Source organism: Lemur catta, chromosome 22 (assembly GCF_020740605.2).
Source record: "Lemur catta isolate mLemCat1 chromosome 22, mLemCat1.pri, whole genome shotgun sequence".
Classification (NCBI taxonomy): Eukaryota; Metazoa; Chordata; class Mammalia; order Primates; family Lemuridae; genus Lemur; species Lemur catta.
The window spans coordinates 4,869,348-4,896,573 of record NC_059149.1 but is presented as its reverse complement, the minus strand read 5'-3'; the positions used below and the strand labels follow the sequence as shown (position 1 = coordinate 4,896,573).

General features: G+C 38.1%; 1 protein-coding gene across 2 annotated transcripts in view; it reads left to right on the top strand.

Moving 5' to 3' along the window:
* The window catches only part of HOOK3 (hook microtubule tethering protein 3), a 104,163-nt gene that overhangs the window by 11,495 nt on the left and 65,442 nt on the right, over window positions 1-27,226 (top strand). For both annotated transcript variants that reach the window (XM_045535681.1, XM_045535682.1), the window contains exons 3-6: window positions 13,484-13,556; window positions 16,458-16,508; window positions 21,615-21,747; window positions 26,939-27,006. In XM_045535681.1, coding sequence (XP_045391637.1) covers window positions 13,484-13,556; window positions 16,458-16,508; window positions 21,615-21,747; window positions 26,939-27,006 — 325 coding nt within the window. The remainder of the gene's footprint in view (window positions 1-13,483; window positions 13,557-16,457; window positions 16,509-21,614; window positions 21,748-26,938; window positions 27,007-27,226) is intronic.

Here is a 27,226-nt window from a genome sequence, read left to right as displayed (position 1 = left end):
AATGGAACCACAAAAAGACCCCAAATAGCAAAGCAGCCATGAGCAGAAAGAACAAACCGTACTACTTGATTTTAAACTATATTGCAAAGCTATGGTAATTAAAATAACACAGTACTGCCATAAAAGTAGCCATTTCAACTAATCCAACAGAATAGAGAGCCCAGAAATGTACCCATGCTTCTAAAGTCAGTTGATTTTTCACAAAGGTGCCAAAAACACACAATGGGAAAAGGACAGTCCTTCAGTAAAGGGTGTTGGGAAAAGGTTATCCACATGTAGAAGAATGAAAGTAGACCCTTACCTGTTACCATATACAGAAATCAACTCAAAATAGATTAAAGACTGAAACATACCACCTGAAATTGTAAAACTACTAGAAGAAAACATAGGGGAGAAGTTTCTTGACATTGTTCTGGGCGATGATTTTTTTTTTTTTGGAAACAGTCTCACTCTGTTGCCCGGGCTAGAGTGCCATGGTGTCAGCCTAGCTCACAGCAACCTCAAACTCCTGGGCTCAAGCTATCCTTCTGCCTCAGCCTCCCAAGTAGTTGGGACTACAGGCATGCGCCACCATGCCCGGCTAATTTTTTATATATATTTTTTTAGTTGTCCAGCTAATTTCTTTCTATTTTTTTTAGTGGGGTCTCGCTCTTGCTCAGGCTGGTCTCGAACTCCTGAGCTTAAACAATCCGCCCGCCTTGGCCTCCCAGAGTGCTAGGATTATAGGCATGAGCCACCGCACCTGGCCAATTTTTTTTAATTTGATCCCCAAAGCATAAGCAACAAAAGCTTATGTACACAAATGGTATTACATCAAATTAAAAAGCTTCTGCATGGCATAGGAAACAAGGAAACAATCAATAGAGTGAAGAGACAAACTATTTGTAAGACATACATTAGATGAGGGGTTGATATCCAAAATATAGAAGGAACTCAAACAACTGAATAGCAAGAGAACAAATAACTTAATTAAAAATGTACAAAGGATCTGAATAGATATTTCTCAAAAGAAGACATGCAGGTGGCCAACAGGTATATGAAAAAATGCTCAACATCAGTAATCACCAGGGCAATGCAAATTAAAACCACAGTGAGCTATCACCTCATGCCTGTTAAAATGGCTATTATCAAAAAGATGAAAGATGAGTATTGGCAAGGATGTGGAGCAAAGGGAACCCCCTGTACACTGTTGGTGGGAGTGTAAATTAGTATAGCTGTTATGGAGAACTGTACAAAACACTAGAAATTGAATTGCCATACGATTCAGCGATTCTACTTCAGCAATTCTACTTTTGTGTATATAGCCAAAGGACTTGAAGTTGGTATATTGAAGTGATATCTGCACACCCATGGTCACTGCAACATTATTAATATAGCCAAGTTATGGAATCAACATAAGTGTCTATTAACGGGTGGATGGATAAAGAAAACACAAGGAGTACAATTTAGCTTTTAGAAAGAAGGAAATTCTGTCATTTGCAACAACATAGGTGTACCTGGAGCATGTGATGCCAAGTGAAATAAGCCAGGCACGGAAAGACAAATACCATCTTGCTTGTTTGTGGAATCTAAAACAACTGAACTGAGAAGCAGAGAGTTGAATGGTGGTTACAGAGGCTTGGGGGAGTGGGGGATGGGGAGATGATGGTCAGAGGGCACAAAGTTTCAATTAGACAGGAGGAATATGGTTTTTGAGATTTACTGGATGGCATGGTGACTCTAGTTAATAATAATAATGTATTATGGATTTTTTAAAAAAGAATAAATTTCAAATGTTCTCACCATGAAAAAGGATAAGTATTTGAGGTGATTCGTATTACAATAATTAGCTAGATTTAGTCCACTTTGTGTTTGTTATGTATAACGTTGCTTTGTACCCCATAAACATATATAATTATAATTTGTCTATTTCCAATGACAATAATTAAGTGGAAAAAAAAAAAGATCGTAACATACATTGTATTCTGCAAAGTGGTTGTTTTAACTTACCGAAGTCTTGTGGGCATATATCTTATCAATACTTAGTTTTCTATCTTTTCCCTCCCAGAATGCCTTCGTTTTTTCCTTATTCCTGTTTTTGAGATATATCACAAACAGAAAAGCATACCAAAAACAAGTGATAAGTTTGTGTATATGTGTTATGTGTCTGTATCTCCTTGTAACCACTAGCCAGACTGAGGTATAGAACATTTCTAGTTACCTGATGGCTCCCCTAATTAATACGCCTCATGCCAAAGATAGCCATGATTCTGACTTCTACACCATTAATTAGTTTTGCCTGTTCTTGAACATCTTATAAATGGAATCATACAGTATGTACTCCTTTTTGTCTTATTCCATTCAATATAATGTCTGTGACATTCATCCATATTGTTGCATAATATCTATTTTAAGTAGTTGTATAATATATACAACCTCACCAACATTTGATTACTTCTTTGTCAGTTTGGTATTTGTTGAATGGCTGCTCTGTGTCCAGCACTGCTGATAGGGGGACGAGCCGGGCAGACGTGATGTCCACCCTCAGCATTTATAGCATGGGGAAAAAAACATTTTAATTAACCATAAGATCAAAATTGCTGTTTTGACAAATGCCTCAGAGGAGAAGTACACAGTGTCATGAAAGTTTACAAGAGATATATTTAACTTAGTCTAGGACATCATGAACATGTTAACTGAGTAAATACAGGGTGTCCCAAAAGTTGCCATACATAGAGAAAATAGGAAATTGTAGCTAAATGTACCTTTATTTACAAAATATTCGTTATGAAATTTTACAGAATTTTTCCTTTGTATGGAGACTTTTGGGATACCCTGTAAATGTAAGCTACATCTGAAAGGTGGTTCTGAGAGAGTTCTTAGCAGAGGGTGGAGTGTGTGCAGAGGCGCTGCAGGGTGGAGGGGTGTGGTGAACGCTGCTGCTGAAAGGACACGCTGGGAGTGGTTACAGCAGAGAAGGGGAGTGTGGTGCAACATAAGGATGGAAAGGTAGATGGGCCCAGACCGTGCAGAGCCTTGTGTCTGTCTTCTAAGGGCTATGAGAAGCAATTGAGGGGTTATCAAGGTAGGAGATGAGGATTAACACAGTTGATTGACATTTTGAAAATATTCTGGCTACAGGTATAAAATGAATTGGAAGAGATCAGGGTGATGAGGGATAATTAGTTGGAAAGGAGTTTGTGGTAATCCCGAAGGGAGATGATGGTACCTTGGACCAGGAAGTGGTGAAGGAGATGAAGACAAGTGGATGGACTCAAAATGGTACATAAAAGCAGCAGATTTTGATGATTGGTATGGGGGTGGTAAGTGAAAGAGAAGTGTCAAAGTTGACTTTTTAGTTTCTGACTTAAGCAGATACACAGAAGAGGGTGCAGAACACTGATACGGGAACACTGAAAGATGATTGGCTGTGGAGGGTGCTGGATGGATCATGAGTTTGGTTTGGGGGACATTGAATCTGAGTGATATCGATACATTGAGAGGGAATGTCAAGTTGGCAATTGACTGTGCAGGTCTAGAGTTCAGAAGAGTCTGAGTCCAGACTGCAGATATCTATTTGGGTGTCTCTTCGTTGAAGCCATCAGTTTGCATTAAATCACTTAGGGGACAATATTAGGTAAGAAGAAAGAAATATATAACCTGAGCCTGGAAGAACTTTGACCCTTAGTGTTGGTTAGAGCATCATCCAGCAGAGGGGTCAGAGGAAGGAAGAGAGCCAATCCAGTGGGGGTGCCCAGTGAGAATATTACTGGAAATGTCAACCCTTTTTGTTTTGTCTGAGGTGGTAAGTGAAAAACTGTATCATTTTGTAGTTTTAGGAGGAATTTTATCAAATATGAATGGATCTGAGTATGCTTATTGTTTGTATAAGTTTTTTTAAATTTCTGTCTGATATTTTTATTCATTTTCTATTTGTTCATCTGGTTTCCAACTTTCAAAATTTTGTTGCTGGTCTTCTCTTTTTGTCTGTGTAGGTTCGTGTCCCCTACTTAGTTTCTTAAAAATTAATAGACTTTGTTTTTTAGAGCTATTTTATATTCACAGAAAAGTGTGTGGAAAAGAGCTTCTGTATGAGATGATGAAAAAGTTCTGGAGAAAGGCCGCGCGCGGTGGCTCACGCCTGTAATCCTAGCCCTCTGGGAGGCCGAGGCAGGTGGATCGCTCGAGGTCAGGAGTTCGAGACCAGCCTGAGCGAGACCTCGTCTCTACTAAAAATAGAAATAAATTATCTGGACAACTAAAAATATATATAGAAAAAATTAGCCGGGCATGGTGGCACATGCCTGTAGTCCCAGCTACTCGGGAGGCTGAGGCAGGAGGATCGCTTAAGCCCAGGAGTTTGAGGTTGCTGTGAGCGAGGCTGACGCCACGGCACTCACTCTAGCCCGGGCAACAAAGTGACACTCTGTCTCAAAAAAAAAAAAAAAAAAAGTTCTGGAGATGGATAGTAGCAGTGGTTGCACAATAGTATGAATGTACTTGCTGCCGTTACTACAGTTTTTAAAAGTTTTTAAAAATTGAGCAGAAAATACAGTGAGTTCCCACATAACCCCTGCCCCACCAAACGTATAGCCTCCGCCTGCTGTCGACATCTCACACCAGAGCCATATGTTTGTTACAACCAGTGAACCAACGCTGTCACGTCGTTATCACCCAGAGTCCGTAGAGTACGTGAGGGTTCGCTCCTGCTGTTGCACATTCTTTGGGTTTTGACAAATGCATGTCATGTATCTACCACTGCAGTGTAACACAGAGCAGTTTCTCTAAATATCCTCTGTGCTCTGCCTACTCATCCCGCCCCCAACACCCCTGGCGACCCTGATCTTTTTCCTGTCTCCATAGTTTTGCCTTTTCCAAACTGTCACATAGCTGGAATCACACAGTACGCAGCCTTTTTCCGACTGACTTCTTTGACTTAGCTATGTACATTTAAGGCTCCTCCATGTCTTCTCCTGGCTTGATGGCTTACTACTTTTTAGACACCCTCCCCTTTTGTTGTAGCTTTATTGAGGTGAATACACAATAAATGACACATTTTTAAAGTATACTATAATTGGATAAATTTTGACCTGTGTATATGTTTGTGAAACTATCCCCACAATCAAGAAAAGGAATATATCCATCACTGCCAAAGGTCCTCATGCCCCTTGGTAATCCCTTCTTTCCTGATAACCGTTTCTCATCCTCAAGCAGCCACTGATCTGCTTTCTGTCACTATAGATTATACAGATGCCACAGGCTTCATGTGCCACTTACGCCAGCAAGGGCACTCCTTGGCTCTGCTTCCAGGCCACTTTCCTTCATTTTCCCAAAAGCCCTATAATTTTGAATCTTATGACATCATCCACTACCCTTCATTGTTGATATAATTCCCTGCCATTTCCCAACAGCTGGAATCCTGGCTCACTGCCACTCTTGTCCAGATTCTTGGTGATTTGACTATGTACCTTTATGATCCTCTGTATCCTTGCCTATCAGTTTCTTGGAACTCTTTTCAATTAATCACGTCTTCCACCCAGCTTCCTCCACTCATTCCCGTAGTTATGCCCTCTACCTCTTGATTACCAGTAATACATAATCCCTTCATAATCTCAGTTTTCATTTACCACTGTCTGATCACTACTTTCTAGTACCGAGACCCCAGTAATTCTTCAGTTCTCTGGTACCAGTGGATCTCAGCACGGCCTTCACCTTCATGCTGTGCTCTCTCTCTTTCCTCTTATTCAGCTGAGATTCCAGGTCAATCATAGTCGCTCCCTTGTACCCATAATCACACCCACATTTTTAGGTCTTCTCATACTTCTTTGTATTTGTTTGACAAACCCACAGCTCTGATTAACTCTAATGTCTTGCCTGTTCTGTTTCTCACCAGTGCAGCTGAGCCTGGCTGGAAAAACACACAAACATGCTGATGGGTCTCGTCTTTAATTTCTTACCAGGAAACTCCAGGTGTTACCTCGTGGAATCCAGCATCACACCGTATTTCCTGCGTTCTTTCATTCCCACTCTTCTGGATGACTGTCCCACATCTCTCTCAGCCTCCAGTACCACCTCTCTTCTCTGTCTCTCATCTGTCCCCTTACAAGTAGGATATATCTTGCTTCTAAGAAAGTTGGAACAAATACCTGTAAAAGAACATTTCCATAGAATCCCGTGGCTGTGTTTACCCACCTGGCAGCACCTGTTTGCTGCCTGTGACCACATATGAGCTGGAGGATTTGGGAGAGGGTCCCATCTCCAAGCTAGTCCCTGCCTTTTGTGTACTGGCTCCCACTGCCTCTCACCTACTCAGGACCTTCACTTTACCAATTCTCCGCTCTTTCCTACACCGTCAGTTTTCCCTTCTTTAGAAATGTTTCTCTCGGTCTTACATCTCTCTATCATGATTCCATTTCTCCTCCCCTTTGCAGCAAAACTCCTTTGAAGAATAGTCTATACTCAGTTGTCTGGATTCTTCTCCTGCTCTCTTAAATTCATTCAGTCAGGCTTTTGTCCCTACCATTATATTAAAGCTGCACTTGGCAGGGCCACCAGTGACCTAGATATTGCTAGTGGCCCATTCTCAGTTCTTCTCTTAACTTGCCAGCATCATTTGATAACATTTGTCCTGTTTACCTCCTTGTAACACTTTAAATTTGGCTCCCAGGATACTGGAGTGATTCTTTAGTAAATCAGATTTGCTGCTTAGAACCCTACATTGGTGTCTGATTTCACCCAAGGTAGGAGCCGAAGTGCTGACAATAGTGTATAAGATTCTAAGTGCTCAGGACCACTTGTCACCACTCTGACCTCGTGACCTAGTGCTCTGGGAGGCAGTGGCTCCTTGCTCCTTCTCAAGCACGTCGGTATCTCCTGCGTTACGGCTTTTGCACGGCCTTTGCCTCTGCCTCTCCAGTGGCTGCTGTTCACATCCCACTCTTCTTCCCCCTTCCAGCCTGTGCTGACATTCGTCAGTTTCTCAGTGTAGTCCACCCTGTTTGATATTGCCACCTCCCTCACTCTCCCATCCCCTTGTCCTGCAGTGTAGCAGGTGTTCAGAAAATATTTGTTGAATAAATGAATATGGGATTATGCAACTTAACTTTAAAATTAAAAGAAAGCAACTTTGTCTTCTTTTGGCCTTTGTCTTCAGGAAGGGTTCACCACTCTCATTTTCCATCAACAGTTTCCCTGACACCAGTGGGTGTCCTGTAGTTCAATTCTGACACTATCTGAGTTAGCTCAGGCCCCACAAGTTAAGGGCAAAGTTCTTCAATTCTAACACTACCCAGAGTTAGTAGAGAAAAGAACTTTGATCTGAGAAATGTGAGTCCTTTTAGATTATCAGGCCCAGAGAAACATTAAAATGAGACAGCAGTCACATCCTACTCCCCCCCTTGAGCTATGTATTCATCTCTTAAAACTGCTTGCTATAATGCTGCACCAGAAAGTATATCCCACAGCCTATAACTTAACAATGTACAGCCGATCACTAATGAATATTATTTATGTAAACCAATGAGAATTTCTGACAGACAACTTTGTATCAGCTCGCTCCCTATCTCTCCTTTTTTTTTTTTTGCCTTTAAAAACCTGCTTTTGGGCCCTGCACAGTGGTTCACGCCTGTAATTCCAGCACTTTGGGAGGCCAAGGCAGGAGGATCAGTTGAGGCCAGGAGTTCAAGACCAGCCTGGGCAACATAGCAAGACCCTGTCTCTACAAAAAATTTAAAAAAAAAAAAAAAAAACCTGCTGTAACAAAGGCCAAACAGAGCTCGCATCCAGGGTTGTTTGGGACTGAGTCTTCTGAGCAGCTGTCTTCACTTTGGTTCAAGTAAGCTCTTTAAATTATATTTTGTGTCTCAACCTCTTCCTTTTAGGTTAGCATAGACCCCACAAGTTGAAGTTAGGGCCTCGGTCCTACAGGGCACCCACCTGAAAATGGAGTCCTCAGTTCACCCATACTTCTGCCCAGCCAACTACAAATTTGGAGCGTCCTATGATCCCCCCCAAGTTGACGCTTAGGGCGAGGAGTGGACTGGGGGGGGTACACAGCTCCATGCCCTCTGGGCACACCACCCTCCCTGCACACTGACGGGTTCACAACCTGGAAGCTGGTCCAACCCGGTTGTTTACAGTGCTTATTTAGGGTTTCATTACATAGGCATGATTGAAATCCCTGCCCATGTGATTGAACTCAATCTCCAGTCTTTCCCTTTCCCAGTGGGCTGAAAGTTCCAGCCTCTAGTCTCCTGGCTGGCTCCTCTCAGACCAGCCCCCATCCCGTAGCAGTCCAGGGGCCCCACGGTGAATCACTTCATTAGCATAAACTCGGGTATGGTCGAAAGGGCCTCAGTATGAGTTACAAAAGACATTCCTGACCCTCAGGAAATTCCAAGGGTTTTAGAGGATGAATGCCAGGAACTGGGGACACAGACCAAAGATATTTTTTACTATACCACAACTACATGCTGGTTGAAAGAGTAAGGTCAGAAGTAACAATTTGTGCCTCTAAGTGCCATCAGTTTTGTTTTCAAAGTTCAAGAAGGGGAAGGAGAATAGATGAGACCAGAGTAGATGCCGTGAAGGTCAAGCAGAGACCATGGTGTAGAGCCTCATAAATATTAGTAGAGACTTTTAATTTTATAGCACACTGAAGTACCTGTCCTTGGTTTGGAATCTATCCCTTATGTACCTGTATTGTTTGTCTTAGCAGGGGCTAAGCATAATTTGCTATATTTTTGTTGTCATTATGGATGTGAAATTTAATTATTATGGTCAACTCTTTAATACACATTTAATGGCAGAGGACCAAGATGATTATTTTAGGTAATTAAGACATCATTAAGAAATAGTCATACCTAAGAATCAACATATCTGTAAAAAATACTAAAAGTTTGCTAATAAAAATGCCCTGTTAAGAAATGGACCCCAAATACACTTGTTTTGGACCCCATCTTAATTTGCATTTCATTAAGAAAATTACTTTGCATAAATAATTATAGCAGTAGAAATAAAGTTTAATTTTTTGGTTTCTGTGAAGGCGTTTGCCTGCAAGAAGACAATATATTTCTGGAATTATATTGAGGATCAAGATTAATGGACTTTTTCTTTAGCTTAGGCTGTAACTAATACATAAGTTACAGACAAGTGAATGTATTACTGGCAAAATTTAAGGAAATGATTTTGTATGTTTTCTTTTTTTCTTAGTAGGAGTCAAGACATAGTAAGAAGCTAAAGATAGCCTCTTACTCATGAAGAACATCCCCAGTAAGATGATCAGTTGTGCTTTACATATCTGTGCAGAACTGTCATCCATGAAGAGTTTTGAGAAAATTACCTTTATGTTGTTTGATTCTAGCCTGAGACCATTAATGAAGGGGTCCTTAGAAAACATTGCTGAAATTGTGACCTACTTATAGAAATAGAAGTTATGGCTAGGTACCTGCATATGGAGTCAACGTTTATTACTAGGAAAAGTTACATTGAATATAAGAAAAATTGTAGACTACTATTCTTGCTATGTTCTGCCTAAGTAGTAGATTGGCAATAAGTGAGTGCTACTTTACCCGATTTACTGAGAAACTGCTGTGTCCCAGACATGAGGTGTTGGGCAGGACGGCAGTGAATGAAACAATGCCTGCCCTTAACGAGTTGTGAGTGATGCTGAGCTTTTTCTGCTTGTGTGACCGAATTTACTGAACGTAGGGAGATAATTAGCCACAGGACCTTTGTGTGGTTTTGCTAGACCCAGTTATGTATTGAATTCTGCTGATCTGTTTTAACAAAAATGATTGTACTAACAACTCTGCCACTTAATTATCCCATTAACTTGGTTGGGAAAATTACTTAATTTCTAAGTCTGATATTCCTTAACTGTAATGTCAGGATAATAATGACTTTGTGAATGTGAAGTGTCTGGTTTGATGCCAGGTATGTTACTGATGTAATACATGTATCACTGGTGTAATAAGTGGTGTATATGATAGTAGCAGCTTTTTTTCTTATCTTCCCTTCCTAGCTCAGATATGATTCTGAGTTTTTGATCTGGCAATTTTTTAAGGAATAAGCAAACTGTATCATGGTACTTGATTAGAAACATTTTATGTAGACTTTTCTGAGTCATTTTATTCATAAGCTATATTACTCCAAATTGCAAATGAAGTATTCCATAACTTTGAAGTTCTTGGTGTATATAATTTCTTAAACATTTTAAATCATTTTTTAAAGAAATAAGGGACTTTCTGGTGAAATGTAAGTACTGTATCTTTTAGCTGCGTGAACCTGACTTGCCGTTCACTTAGTAAGTTCCATGCCCGTGACTTTGGGTAATCTTCAGCTCCGCGTAGCACCAGACTCCAGATTTTCCTCCGTGTGAGTTGTTTTTAGTTGAAAAGATTAATACTTGATTTCTGATTGTGGTTTTTGGATTATAGCTTTTTAAATTATTTAAGTATCAAAATTAACAATGACTTTGTTTCAGCAAAGGAGATATTACAGTGAATGTTTTCTAACTTGTGAATTGATTTTTATAATAATCCTTTAATATTTTAGTGGAATTCACTTCAATTGCTTTTTTTCTTTGGATAAGCTATTTTTCCAAGAGGTTTTGAGTATAGAGAACACTGTCGGGGGATGTCTGCCCCAGTGTACAGCAGTCCCTCCGTCTGAGAACTCAGCCCTTTTCCAACAGGTGTGGTCTCTCTTCCCCCCAAAGTTGTGTGTGTCCTCCTTGCAGCCTCCCATCCTTTTGGCTACATATAATTGGGCCAGGGATGAAAAACAGACCAGCTGGATCATGTGGATTTTCCTGGGGATTTAGAATTGGGACTGAGTGATATCTGTTTTTTAATTGCTTGAACTGAAGTGATAAAGACTTGGAACATGTCTGCAACCATTTCCAGCGTTGTGTATGGGGAAATAGGAAAAAGTGGTCTATAGAGAGAAAATGATGTAGGTGGACAGAAAAAACAAAGATGAAAGGAAGAGAATACTGTCCAGATTCTTCTTCCAGTACTTTGTGAGGCCCAGCTGTCTTCTAGTACCATAACATACCTCAGTGATCTTCAAGTAAGTTGCCTTTTTTGTACAAGTTTGCTCAAATTGGTTTCTCTTAATAACAAAAGAACCTCAACTAAAGACACTAAGCTTAAAACAAAAATAGATGGGTATGAGTATCCACGTACCAAACAGTGAAGTTAGCCTGCTTGCTTACACCATGTACAAGTGGATTATAGACCTAAATATTAGAGCCAGAACTGTATAAAACTCTTAAAACATAAATCTTCATGACCTTGGATTAGGCAAGGGCTTTTAGATACAAAAGTACAATATAAATTGAACTTCATCAAAATTTAAAACCTTGTGTTCCGTCAAGAAAGTGAAAATATTAAATACAACTTCATAGAATGGGAGAAAACAGTCACACATCATATAGCTGATGAGGGGCTTGTATTCTGAATATTAAAACAAATCAAAAAACCTCTTGCAAATCAATAAAAAATGTAGTTTTTCAAAGAACAGGTAGTCTGAATAGACTTCTCCAAAGCAGATATATGGATGGCCAATAAGCACGTGAAAAGATGCTTAATATCGTTGGCCAGTAGAGAAATGCAAATCAGAACCACTTCACATCCACTAGGATGGCTATAACTAAAAAGACAGACGATAAGAAGTGTTGGCAAGGCTGTGGCGAAATTGGAACCCACATGCATTGCTGGTGGGAATGCAGATTGCAGCTACTTTGGAAAATCTTGGCACTCTTCAAATGTGAAACATAGATTTATCAGGGGACCCAGCAATTCCATCCTTAGACATGTCCCCAGATGAAACATATGTCCCCACAAAAACTGGTACAGGAATGTTCAAAGCATCATTATTCTTAATAGCCAAAAAGTGGAAAAAAACCAAATGTACATCAGTGATAAATGGATAAACAAAATGTGGTATATTGTAAGTAGAATGTAATTCAGCTGTAAAAAGGAGTGGAGTGCTGACACATGCTACAATGTGGATAAACCTGAAAAACGTGCGAAGTGAAAGAAGACAGAACCAAAAGACCACATAGTATGATTTCATTTATGTGAAATGTCCAAAATAGGCACATTCATGGAGGCAGAAAGTAGATTGGTGGTTTCCAGGGACTGAAGAGAGGGAGAAATGGAAGTGACAGCTAATGGATACAGGATTTCTTTTTGGGAAGATGAAAATACTCTTAGATTAGATTAGATTGTGGTGATGGTTGTACAACTCTATGAATATACTGAAATGCATTGTCTATTTTAAATGGATAAATTATATCACCTGTGACTTATATCTCAATAAAGTTTGTTTTTAAAAATAGAAAAGTTAATATGTTGTCTAGTGATGTGATACAGGCTTCAAAAAGAATCCAGGCAGATTTCTATAGAGGTGATTTAGCTGTAACTGTTTTTACTTATTACCTAAATAAGCACATTTTTCTTTTTTAGTAACAAAAGTTAAAAATTCTAAGGAACATCTTGCTTCATTTAAAGCTAATTTAACTAAAATTTAGTAGTGATGGTTATATTTTTATCAGTTTGAGTTACAGTAAAAGTTGAAATACAGATTTTTCCTACATGTATCTGTGTCATTGCCATTCTGTTTTTGTGTGTGTGTGAATAGAGACAGTTGTGTTACGGAAAGATTTTTGGACTTAGCAATTGCTAGAGCAGGACAAACATAGGTGTTCTGTGGTCTTGGACAATAATTTATATTAACTGATAATTTTATTTTGCCTTTCTTGATATGTTCGTCTATTTAAAAATCCTATCACTGATTTTGACTGCTTTTAGATATTCATGTGTTATCTACAATTAAGGTAATTTCAGGTTAGTGTATACATCTATAACTTGTTTTTTTTTGTTTTTTTTTTTGAGACAGTCTTACTCTGTTGCCCGGGCTAAAGTGCCGTGGCATCAGCCTAGCTCAGAGCAACCTCAAACTCCTAGGCTCAAGCAATCCTCCTGCCTTAGCCTCTCGAGTACCTGGGACTACAGGCATGCACCACCATGCCTGGCTAATTTTTTATATATATTTATATTTTTAGTTGTCCAGCCAATTTCTGTTTTCTTAATAGAGATGGGGTCTCGCTCTTGTTCAGGCTGGTCTTGAACTCCTGACCTCAAGCGATCTGCCTGCCTTGGCCTCCCAGAGTGCTGGGATTATAGGCGTGAGCCACCACGCCTGGCCTATAACTTGTTTGTAAAATGTGTTAGCTGTGTGTTACCACTTTTAGCCTTTTAGTTTGTTTTTGATTTTTAAAAAAATCTGTTTTTTTTTAAATGAGATACTAATGTTAAGTCGATTTTAGAGAAGTCTGTTGTAATTGCATCTGGTTCCAAGTGCTAAGTTATTTAGTGGCTGATATGTGGCAAACATATTTTTATGTTGCAGTTAAATGATGATATGGGATGGGATTCGATTTTTTTATTAGCTTGATAGCTTCATGATCTTAATATACTAGTTTTTCCTTATTTTGCAGAGATCCTGCATATTTTGATGAAAATTGGCTAAACAGAATCAAAACCGAAGTAGGAGATAATTGGAGGCTAAAGGTATTTTTTAATTTTTTCCATGTGTTAAATCTTTAAATATTTGTGTGTATATGATATTTGTTGATTTTTTTTTTAAATCTGATGTGTGTCCAGTGAGCTTTAGAAACTTGGTTAGCCTATAGTGAAATAACCGAGAATTGAAGATTGGGGATCACCTGGAGTTGCTCACCTGGGTATGACATGGTATGAGTCAGTGAAGTGCAGTGACTGAGGGCATGGACTCTGGGGTCAGCATGCTTGTGTCCACGTTATAGCTCCACCATGTACTGTCTGGGGCAATGATGTGACCCTTCTGTGCCTTGGCTTCCCCATGTATAAAGTGGGGTTTGCAATAGGACCTACTAGAATAGTGCATGGGACATATGTCAGTTGCTAGCTTTGTTAATAATGAGATAATATTGATCATTATTAACTCTGTCCAGAGCACTTGGAGAATGAAACATTTTCATTTCTTTCCCAGCAGCTTTTATGTTCTGGTATTTCTCAAGCTTCTTTGACCAAAACCCACAGCAAGAAATACAGTTTACATTATAGCCTGCTGCCCTCCTAAAATATATGTGCAAATATATTTGAACAGGTGTTTCCTCTTGTTTTATGCAGTGATGTTTTCATTTAACTTTATATTTTGAAATAATTATAGATTCACAAGGAGTTGCAAAAAAAATGCACGGGGAGGTTCTATGTACCTTTTACCGAATTTTTCCAGTAGCAACTTCTTGCATAACTATAATACAGTATCAAAACTGGGGAACTGATGTGGGTACAATCCACATTTTATTCAGATTTCACCGGTGTTACATGCACTCTTTGGTGTGTGTGTGCAGTTCTGTGTAGCTCTGTCTCACGTGTAGCTTTCTGTAACTACCACTGCATGAAGACACAGCACTGTCTCGTCACCACATGGCTCCCTGGTGCCACATCCACACCACCTCTAATCCCTTGCAATCCCTTTGTTCTCCATCTCTGTGATTTTGTTGTGTTAATTGATTTTCATGACCTAGTAATGGTCATGACTGGCAGTTTGGAAATCCCTGGGACCATTTCTTTTTGATACAGATTAGTATAGACTCAGAAATACAAATGATTAAGCATGTGATGCCCCTAGACTTAAGATGTGCTAAGCTTGGTTTGTCTTTATATTTCTCCTAAGAAACACATGTTTGATAAAAAAAAAAAAGGTATTTACTGAGTGCTTAAGTATTGTGTCTGCCAAAATCCGTTTCCTTCTTTTTTCTAAGCTAGTAAATGCAAACTGTTTAATGGAACTATTTTAACTTTTAAACAATTTTTCAAGAACAGATAATGAAAATGATTACTTTCTAATGTTATAACATGTTTAAAACAATCCATGAATGTTTAAAATAGTGCTGCTAATCATTTTGTGTTTGCTTGCTGGCTTGAGCAGAGGGAGTGTGTATCCCCTCCCCCACATGCACACAGACACTCGCACACACCCCACACCCATCACCTTCAGGATCACGAGTAGCACAGTGGTAGCAATATGGAGAAGGATGAAAAGATTGATCTTGTTCTTGACATTCAAAACTGAAATTCCTGTTCTCTTTTACTCTGTTATACTGCTTCAGTTTTATGATGCTACTGATTAAATATAAGATACATAGCTTTTTGTGATGGAATAAAAAACTATCATTTTAAATGAACACATTGATTTTCAAGACATTCTAATTTCAAATATTAAAAATATGAAAAAATTATACCTGCAGTGTCTATTTAAAATATAGATATGTGAAAAAATTAACATCCTAGAATAAAGGAAATAAAATATAATAAAATAAAAATTTCCATACCTCCAAAATTTTTCGGAAGTATAAGATACTTTATTTATGAGATTTTTAAAAAAATAAACTAAGTTTTCCATTTCTTTTCTCCCTTAAAAATAAATATGTCTTTAATTAACTCCTGGATTGCACTGCTATGATTCAGGCTCTTTTATTTGATAGCCTCAGGCTCAGCTGTCTGCTGTTCCAGGAGACCTTCAAGTACTCACGCTGGCCAGGTCATCTGGATTGACACATGATCATGTACACATTTAACACAGATGTAATTGCATGAGTTGGGTCAAAAAGAGGAAAAAAATTGCAGTTGACAGTAAATAGTGCAGTGATTTTGCCTGTCATTTCACCCCAGGTAACGTGCCCAGTGAACTTGCACTCTGGAGGGAGTGAATGTTGGAAGACATCCGTATGTTGCTTCCTCATCCTATCTCATTTCTAGGTGTTTCTTATAGCACAAGTATCTTGCAATGCTGAGTGGTGCTCTAGTATTTCAACATATAATAGTAATTTTTTTAACCTTATGTCCTCAAATATTTACTTTGGTGCTTAACTAAAGAAACAGTAGTGGTTTTTTGGGACAGTGGAGGAACTTGGAGACATTATACTTTGTGAATTATTTTAAAGAGATTTCCAAGGGTAATTTTGACTATAATTTTTTCTTAATATTTTAACTTTAGAACTTAAACTCGATGTAGATGCAGCTCTACTTTCCTAGGGAAAACAGCACTGAACTCAAGTTTTCATTATTAAGGATGACATATTTTTTCTTTACCTGTAAAAAGTCTTATTTATTACCCTCCAGTTGTTGTCAGTGTGGTCATAACATTGAAAATTTTACATAATTGGGAACATAATGTATTTTACAAACCTCTTGGATCAAAAGCCATTAATATTGAGTTCATCCTTGTTGATAAAAAAAAGGAAAAAAAGCCCTTAATAGTCCTTTTTTGATGATGATGGTAATTCATATATGCCGTTGAATTTTATCTTTTTATAATTACTTTTTGATTAAGTAGAGTGATTAGTTGGCTCACAAATTTTCTGTGTTAAACTATGTTTTGATCTATGTTTGCCTTTTACTCAGTTGTTTTCTCTCTTTAAACAGATAAGCAACTTAAAGAAAATTTTAAAAGGAATCTTGGATTATAATCATGAGGTAAGGACTTTTTTCTCATTCTGCCTGGAAGTATTACTATAGGATACTTTAATTTTATAATAGTTTCAAGTTAAGGAAAAATTGCCTTCAAAATTAATAATCAGTTTGTCTTCCATTTATAGTTTCTAGGATGTCGGTTCAAACAGCTGTTAGGTGGTCAATAGATGAATAACCTTATTCACTGTATTATAGGTAGTTTGCACATGATCACTAATAAATGTTAAATTTGATTTTGTGCTGTTAATTCTCTCCTTTCTGCCCTCGCTAGCGAAGGTAGCTTAGACTCCGTGCGCCGCTGCCGTCAGCTCCGCTGCCTGCTTCCTTTTATCCCTCTGCGGAGCCCCGGCCGTGCATGAACTCAAGTTTATCCTCTGAATCTGCTGCAGAAAAGTCAGCTGCTGGGGGGAAAATCAAGCGGTGGAACTAACTAGTTTCACTTTAAATTTCATGGTCATGGATGTCAAATGGACACAGCGCTGCCTAGAAACCTGCCTTATTTCCCTACTGTGTTTTCCCCACAAGCTCACCTACTTTTATGCCCACATGGGTGACCACAACACTGATCTCCTCCATCTCCCTCCATCACCCTCCCATTCACCCTGCTGCTCCAGCCCAGGTAGAAATCATTCTGTGTGAGACCTCTTAGGTAAACCTTCAAAGCACAGCTCCCCACCCCCCAGGCTGTTTTTCACTCTTGCTTAGGTTGCAGAAGTCTAACTGCCGACCCCAGTCTCACCATTGCCCCCCTGTAGTCTATTCTGTGCTCTAAAGCCAGGATGATTTTTAAAAATATAAATGTGATTATATCACTCTCCTCCCTAAAATCTTCTGTGGTGTCCTGCTCCCTGGAGAATCACTCCCAGATTTCTCACCGTGAGCCACCAGGTGCCATGTGACCCCTCTGCCCACCTGTTACTCCACTTTCCTGCTGACCCACAACTGCGGCCGCATTCATCCTCTCTGAGCCTCAGGGTCACCAAGGCTTTTTCTTCTCAGAGCCTCTGCCCCATGTGCCGTGCGCACTGCCCTTCCCTTGGCTTCTGCCATTGCATGCTCGTGCTTACCTGGACTTGCTATCACCTCCTCGGAGAGGCTTTCCTTGAGCGTGTGCTGTCTCAGCCAGGGCCACCTTCTCCCTCAGCCCCAGCACTCAGCCCCTCACCCTGTTTGTTCCCTTTAATCCTTGCCATTTCAGAAGTCCCCTTATTTGTTGGTTTATTTGGTTGTTTCACCCCACTATATTATTAGAGCTATGAAATGAGGTCAGGGCCAGACTGATGTAGTCACTGTTATGTCCCAGCCCCAGCACAGTGCTGTCACACCATAGCACTGTGAGTTTCCTAACCTTCTCAAGTAAATATTATTTTGAAAGAAAATTCAAATATTAATTTCCAAAGACTATATTTAAGATATATAAGTGTGAAGATAGGGTTAGTATTAGGCATCTTTCTTTTTTCAAATAGAGACAGAGTCTCAATATGTTGCCCAGGTTTGTTTGAACTCCTAGCTTCAAGCGATCCTCCTGTGTCAGCCCCTCCAGCCACTGGGATTATAGGCATGAGCCACTGTACGTGGGGCTGACATCTTGACAATGTTTTCTTTTTCTTCTTTCTTTCTTTTTTTTTTTTTTTTGGCCTGGAGAAGTTATTGTTACTTCCTAAGGGTGCTATGAAGAAATATTTTGTTCTGAGCATCATGTTCCTTTTGTAAAATACAGGTGGTAATTTTCAACCAAGTATTACAATGAAAAAAGAAATAGAAAATTTAAGGCATAAAGACAAGATGATGTTTGAGGGGCCCTTTCAGTGAGTTTTGTCCTGAGCCAGGTGTCCTGCTCAGTGCTGTGCTCCACCCAGAGGAAGTCCCTGTCACAGCCGTCTCTCACTGAGGCTCAGATCAGATCACCTACCTGTGTACACCTCCTCCTCTTCCCCTCTTGTTACTTTTCTTTTATCTCCCGCCCAGCCCCCGACTCCAGCATATTCGTGGCAATTCTTTGGGCCCTGGGTAGCATATCTCTGCCACGCCAGTAGTGCTCAGAGGGTAAAAAGAAACACAGCCTCTGATGATGGGGCGGCACCTTTGGAACTTTTCTTATGCCCTTGTAAAAGCCTAATCGTATTACTACTACATGGTTATGAGAAAGTTGGAATGCGAGTAAAACTAAAGTTTGTGTAGTGTTTGCCTAATTTTGAGCCTATATGACCACTGAGTGAACCCGTGCTACACATTTATTCTCTCATGGCTCAAGGTTCTTTTCCTTCTTACTACCTACTATAATTTGTAATTAAATATTTCTTTGTGCATTTATTTATTTGTAAATTACATGAAGGTACTTGTCTTTGTCTTTAAAAGCTTTATAAATGCATGTATCTTTTGACACAGTAATTCTGTTTCTAGAAATTTGTCTTTTGGAACTATGTGAGGCTATCGATCTCATCATTTCATAGTAGACAAATATTGAAAATAACCCAAATGTCTAACAATAAGAAAATTATGAAACATTTATAGGACAAATGCCATTTAGCTATGAAAATTCATATTTATGCAAATTCTTCAGTAATACAAAAGTATGAGGTGTGAGCCATATGATTCCAATTTTTACAGAAATATACGTAAAAACATATATGCAGGTCCATAGTCTCAAATCCCAAATCTTTTAGGCTGGATGCATTTTATAATCCATAGTTCTTCAGATTTTAGAAAGGTAACATGATGCACACACCATGGGTTGTATAAATACCCCCAGTGGGGTCTGGGGTTGCCCATTAATCTATTACATTGGTATTTCTGCAGCAGAATTTAAGGTTATTCACTTTAACTGGGATAACAAATAAATTCATGTTCTGACATTCCCTTTCACCCTTATGTTGAGAATTCCTTTGTCTTTCTCCTATCTTATTGTTTGCTGAATTCTTTATATTTCTCTTTCCTGGTTTACTTTCTTCTTTGGGTGGAGCTCATTTTCCAGTGGCATCTTCACAAAAGTACATGACAGATAATTTTTTTTAGGCTTTGCATATTTGAAAATAATCTCTGTCCTCCCTTTATACTTTGGTTGAGTTGGATATGGAATCCTAGGCTGGGATCATTCCTCCGTGTTTTGAAGTCATTGCTTCATCGTCCTCTGGCTTCCTGTGCTCTGGGGGAAGTCTTTCATGTGGATTCCCATTCCCTGTTGGTAACTTGTTCGTTTTCTGGAAGCTTTTAGGATCTTCTTTTTAGCTCCGTGTTCATGCTGGTGTGCTTTGGTGTAAGGAGGGTTTTTTTGTTGTTTTGTTTTGTTTTATTGTGCTTGGCACTTAGCAAGCCATTAAAATCTGAATGCCTGCTAGCTTTGGTTTTAGGAAATTTTCATATATATATAAGGTTTTTTTTTAATTCTTTCCCTTTATTTTCTCTGTTCTCTTTCTAGAATTCCTACTCAGCTGTTGAAACTCCTGAATTGATCCTTTAATTATCTAACCTTTCCTGTCCTTTTTTCTCTCTTGTGTTTTTACTCTACTTTCTGAGATAATTACATACCTTTCTTCTAGCTTGCCTGTTGAATTTTTCATTTCTACTGTCATATCTTTTAATTCCGAAGAATTTTTTGTTTTCTCAATGGAACTTTTATATCCTATTATTGCTTTACAAATATAATATTTTCTTTTACCTCTCTGAAAATGTTAATCATAGTTTTTTTTTTTTTTAATTCATTTCTTAACCCCACACTGCCCAGTTTCCTCCCAGGGGGCATCACTGTTAGCAACTTCTTATATATCCTTCTGGAGATTGATTTTCTTATTCAAAGGGAAAAATTAAATTTAATCTGCGTTGATGGTATATTTCTATTTATTTACTTTAGTTTGTTTTCAATAACATAACTCACCAGGACCTGAATGGTCTGCCTCCACCCATCCCAACTCCTGCACCACATTTTCTACCACTCCTTCACCCAGCCACACTGACCTTCTTGCTGTTCTTGGAGTTCATCATACACTCCTACCTCAGGACATTGTCCGATGTAACCTGTGTGTGGTGTATTCTGCTCCCATGTAACTGTGTCGTTTGCTTCCTCATTCTGGGTCTCTGCTCAGTTTTTACCTTAACATAGAGGCCTTTCTTGTCCACCCGTGTAAACTAGCAATCCCTCTTCCCCAGCACCCCCATTACTTTTTCCTTGTATAATAAACATACATTCAGAAAAGCACACGATATGTATACATACAATTTAACATTAATTCTGCAGTGAACACTCATGTAACGTAGGTAGGCAGAGCATTGCCACCACCCTGGAAGGCCCTGTGTTTGCCTTGCTGGTCACAGCCTCTTTCTTCACCTCCTATCCAGTTTAGAAAACCTCGATCCAAGTTTTTAAATAATTGTTTTCTTGCTTTTCTTTATAGTTTTGCCACCTGTGTATACATACACAGTTATACGATTTTTAAAATTTTATTTTCATCCACTTTCTGCATTTTTTGCTTTCCTCAGAGTTTCTTTGTTTTTGTCTGTTTTTCATGTTGGAAACTTTCCTCAAATGTCTTAATGGTCCTTGGTTGTTTGTTGGTATTTCCAAGTAAAGCTCTATGAAAAGCTGATTGGAATCTGAGCGGGGTGCTTTTTAGTGGTAAGTTTCACTGTAGAGTGATCAGGCAGAGACCTACCCATTCGTCTGTGTATAAATTATTTCATTTGGTGCCAATTTCCCCATAAAAGAACCCTCTATGCTGCTTTCAGATAGAGGCATTTTGCTGCCTCTGTTTTGAGAATCAAATGGAATGAAGGTGGCTGAGGAAAATCTTGCTGTTGAGACGTGAATTTATGTTTAATGTGAGCCCTTCCTGGTGCCCTCTGCCTCAGTCTTTCTTGAAGTGGTGGAACAATCGGTCGTACTCACATTTTTTGCTCAGTGTACATAATATGTACCAGAGGACTATGTTGCTATCACCGAAGATAGTTATAATTGAGGTATGGGAGGTAAAAATAGAATTTGGGAGTGAGATTGACATAATCGCTCTCTGTTCTTGGCAGTGAGTTTTTGGTGATAGCAAGCAGATTTCGATCAAATATTTTATTTGGTCATATACATGTAAATCCAATTATAATCTTTTTATCTCCGTTCAGGTTTTAGGACAGCAAATTAATGACTTTACCCTTCCTGATGTGAACCTCATCGGGGAGCATTCTGACGCAGCAGAGCTTGGCAGGATGCTTCAGCTCATCTTAGGCTGTGCCGTGAACTGTGAACAGAAGCAAGGTAATTTGTTTGAAGTTAGTGTATGCATTTAAAATAATTAAGGAAAGTGACATATATAGTATATTTTACATATAAATCACCAGTACAAACAGTAACCTCTTTTTAAGGCCACCCTAAAAGAATGCCGTTTTCTATGATTTTGCTAGCAATTTATTTTTTAATTTAAATTAATTTTACAAGTTAAAATAAATTTGATTGTAGTGATATTCTTTTCCTTTCTGTAAGGCCACATGATTCTTTGAGTGGATTGTTTTTAATGCATCTTAAGTACACCGAATGTGATGAAGTTTACTGTTAACTGGGCAAGATCCACCTGTTAGTTTGGTAAAAATGAGCAGATGTACAGCAGTTTAATAGGTATTTAGATCTGCCTTCCCAGCATATATCTGTAATAGACAAATGCCTTACGCTTTTTTTTTTAAGGAAACATATACAAAGTTTGTCTTTATTGTAGGGGAAAAGGGAGGAAAGAATATCATTATATGCAGTCTCTAGTAAAAATAGGTTTGGAATTAGCTTTCCTATCCCTAAATCTGGTAGATATTCTTCCTCAAGAATTCACTTTCAGTGTTGAATTTTAGATATTGCCTTGGGTACCTTTTAAAGGAAAGAACAATATTACACATATCAAGATTGGTTCACCTCACTTATTTATAATTGTAAAACTTTTAGAAATATCACAGGATATTTTGTATTAACGCACTCTGTCAAGAAAGCCTTGAAATTCAAGGGCCTTTTGTGATTAATTTTCACAAAGATAAACAAAGACTATTAAATTAATGATTTCCCTGTGTATATGTCAATGCTACAAAAATCTCTGACTAACTATGTAAATCTGAGCTATCATCTTTTGTTTTTCCTTGTGTTCTTGGCATTGCAACCTAGGATATCCAATTTTAAGTTCCCAGAGCTGAAATGGCCCAACATATTATATCATTATCATTATTATCAAAGTATTGGTTAATTTATTAATCAGTTTGTCAAATAGCAGTTTAGGAAATATTTCTGTACTTGGATTAAGAGCATGGGCTGCACTGTCTGTGAAGTTCAACTATGATTCCACCCATCACAGCCATGGGAGGGATACCAGGAAAATCACCTAATCTCAATATTTAGTTTCTAAGTGAAGTAGAGATTTAGTATAGTACCTACCTCATAAGGTTATTGTGGAGATTAGTGAGATAGGGTATGTAAAACAGTACAGTGTCTTGCACATAGTAATGTTTCAAAAAATGTTTGTTATTACTAGTAAACATGGAAACATTATAATTTTTATATATAGTATTTTAAAACATTAATTTTAGTTCAATTTTCTATTTTATGTTTTTTGTGAACTTCCAGATAACCACAAATTTTAAAATGTCAATTATCATAAGGTGGCATTTATCTAATTATTTGTATTTATCCTATGAATATATGAAATGTAAATTAGTAAAACCAATAATTTAGATCTAGAGAAGCTATTCTCAGTAAGTTAAAGTTTACAGATTTTGTTAGATAAATGTACTTTCATGTGTAAGCAAATCCAAGTTGACACATTTTCACTTTGTTGAAGTTACTTGAAGACTAGCTTTGATATGTAGATAATAATGTAATTAATATCTCTTTTTAGTTCTTCCAAAGTGTGTGTGTAATCTTAAATAGCTTTTTTGTTCCCTCTATTTTCAACTACTCATTTGCATAAAAATCACTTGTTTTCTAAAAAATACTGTTTAAATTTATCATACATAAAGTAGATAAATTTTGCTTTAAATTTATTTTCCCCTCTTTTCTAATCAATTTATTTCACAAATATTTATTGAACTGATATATTATACTAGGGGCTAGGAACACAGTGGTAGACAAAACAGATAGTACCTGCCGTTGTGGAACTTGAGTGGAGGTAAGGGCATTAAATAATGCCTCAAATACCTATATAATCAGAGTAGGGTGAGTGCTCTGAAGACACAGTATAATGGGGGACATTGTGGGGGAAGTTATTGAAACAGATTTGGAGGGTAATGGGTTAAGAGTAATCTGAATACTAGAATGTAAGAAAGGCTTAGATTGCCTTTGAGAGATTTAAAAACCCCACAAAACTATAATTGGAGTGTAGTGAGGAAGGGATTTAAGTGTAAAGGATGAAAAATTATTCAATTATATTAATAGTTCACTGATAGCAGATAATGAACTCTTATGTATTCTTTTAGGAAACTCATCAATGTCTGGGATTCTACTTCATACATAGGGGTCCTTGGTGTAGTGTATAGCTGTTAAGAGTTTGCTAATTATATTTATTACAGAATAGGACTAGGAAAAGACAAAGATGCTACCCATATCCATATTCCTATGGACAAGAAGATAGTCCAGTCATAATACTTATTGAGGCTCTCACACAGACCAGGTGTTCTATAGAAACAGCTAGGTTGTTTTCCCCTGAAATTGTATAAATGATGAAAACTTATAGAACAGGATTTTAACATCTTACTTGTCGAGATTTAGGGGATTCTCTGCTCTCAAGAGCACAGTAGAAAGCTAAGAATCAAATAAATGAGATTCTGGATTGTTAAGTATTTGCTGTCCCTGCATATGTATGGTACATAATGTAAAGCTCACCAAAATAGCCCTGCTGTTTACTGCCTAACCCTGGACAAGATACTTAGCCTGTTTCCTGGTGTGCAAGATGAAGATGCGAAACCTGGTAGTCTTGAGGAATGAGTGAAATTGTGTGTGTGTATTTGCTCTGTAATCCATAAAGCACTGTACAGATAAAAAGGGCTTTCTACTTAGGTGTGGCTCCTAAGCAGAAGGGAGGTGCAGCTGCCAGGACTGCTAACTCAATGTAAATTTGTCTTGGCTACCTGACTTCTCAGACTGGGCCAAATAAAATGGTGATATATTTGAACAAACAAAGATTAGTAGTAGAAGACAAATTAATAATGATTTTTTTTTCTTGAGACAGGGCCTCACTCTGTCATCCAGGCTGGAGTGCAGTGGTGCGATCATAGCTCGCTGCAGCCCCTAGGTGTGTGTCTCCACACCTGGCTAATTTTTTAATTTTTTGTAGAGACAGGGTCTTGCTATGTTGCCCAGGTTGGTCTCAAACTCCTGGCCTCAAGCGATCCTCCTGCCTTGGCCTCTCAAAGTGCTGGAATTACAAGCATGAGCCGCCACGTCTAGTGTTTCTAGTGTTTCCTTTCTGTCTGGTACTTTCCTAGGCACTAACAGAACAAAAATGCTTTTTATAATTTAGGAAGCTGGGACTCATATCTATTATGTTTCTTGCCCAAAATTTCCTACTTGTGAGAGGCTAGGCAAAGACAAAAGCCCATGTGTCTTCCACATGTAAACTTAATACTCTGTGCTAAATGATGCTGTGAATTTTGAACAGCTAAGCTTTCAGGATAAACTCTTATACGTAGCACCCCTCATTCTCCACCATTGCCTCATAGGTGTGCACCCAGTAATAGCATACAGTTGTATGTTGGATTTTAAAGATTTGTCCTTTTTTTTTTTTTTCATTTAAAAGGTTGTACATCAATAGCTCTCATCACCGTTTGATCATTGAGCATTTTACGGTGTTCTCGGGGAAGGGCCTTGACGTGGCAACACCGCTTCTTAACTAACGCTTCCCCTCTCACACCTGCTAACCCCTCACCCGCCGAGTCCACTGTTATTTTCTTCACTTTCCACAGGCTGTCATTCAGTTTTCTTCTCCACTATCAATGCTTCTGCTGCTTCTCTTCCATGTTCACAGTCTTTTATTTTGAGGGCTGTTTAGTCATCCTAGCCATGCTAGTTTCTCCATAGCCGCTGGGCTCTGTGTTTGATAGCTTTGAACAGAACATCCGACAGCTCCCGTACTGTATTCCAACACCCATAGGGGGGTCCTCATTAAGAAAAAAACAAAAAATTGAGCTCAGACTAAAGAAATTCTTTTTTGACCAAATAGTGAATAAGTTATGATATATTCCTACTGTTGGCAGAGGAATAATGCCTATGATTTAGTCGTATGGTGTATGTTTATATGTATAACCAAACATTTGGTGGGATACAAGTATCTTTGGACAATACTTCCTTAAAAACATGTTTTTGATACTAAAAGCTTTGGCATTAACAAAAATATCATAATAATAATGTCATAATTTAATAGTGTTTTTAAAATACCATCTTTTTCTAGAACAAGTTACCTGTCTAGCAAAGGATTTATTTGTCATTGCAAATATATGAGTCTCTTGTCAAAAAACAACTTTGAAAATTTAACAGTAAGACTCCCTCATATACTACCTCAATGGGGGAGAAGATTTTTCCTGTGCATGTATTTGGGTGTATGGGATTGGAGAGGCAGGTTGACTGTAAAGTTTCTTAATTATGTCACCCTTTTACATGTTTCTTATTAAAGCATATTTACCACATTTGTTGGAATTCACCTAGCCTGTTGATTTTTCTTTTTTTTTATGCTTAATGTCACTTTTGTCATCCATTGTTAGATTCAGAAATAATGAAAACTTCTTCTGGGGCTTTTTTAGAAGGCAAGAAATCATTTTTAACTTTGTCACTATTAACAGTAAAGAGATCTTCCTCTTTTTCGGCAGTGGTAAGGGTGAGATTGATGAAGTTGCTGCTTTAGCTTATCAAAGATGTGGGTCTTTATTTTAAAGCCAGGGTTTTACAATCTCTGTTTAACTATGGTATCAATTTATCTTAAATTAATTCTTTGTCCTAAGCAGCTCTCAGCTTCATTAAGTGTTTTTTTAATAGTAGAAACTGTTAAGTTAGGAATTATACAATTCAGTGCTTTGATGTCATGTAAGAATAAACCGCAGACCTCAGAGTTTTTTTACCATGTAGCAAACAATAATACGAAGGATAATTTTTAGATTTTAGAAAAAGTAAGATGGAGTCTTTTCCATCCTGGCTTTAGGCTTTACCATTTCATTGTTTTACGTTGACACACCCAGGTTGATACTGCATTCCCATGACCTACCACCTCAACTTTATAAGGAATGGTGAGAGGGGAAAGAACTATCTTAAGGAAAATAATGTGATTTTCAGACTTTACCTATGGCAATATATTTAACCATGTGTGAGGGATTCCTAGGAAGAATCAGAACACAGGAAGCTGCTTATGAGAATGTGTGAAGTGTTAGCCTTTAGTCCCTTGACTGTCTTTAACTTGAACAGTGACATTCCAGGTTATTCTTGTTTTCAGAGTACATCCAAGCCATTATGATGATGGAGGAATCTGTTCAGCATGTTGTCATGACAGCCATTCAAGAGGTATGTTGGAGCTTTGTGCTTGCTGTTTTTGAAAAATTAAAGGAGCAAACATGAGTATAAATAATAGAAGTAGAAATTTTAAAATGAGATTCTCATTTTAGAGAATTTTTTTACATTTATGATACAGCTTATATTATTTGTATTTTTAAAAAATCATACTCATTTAAATTTCTCATTTTTATTTAAATCTTAAACATTTATTTTATAGTTATAGATGTAA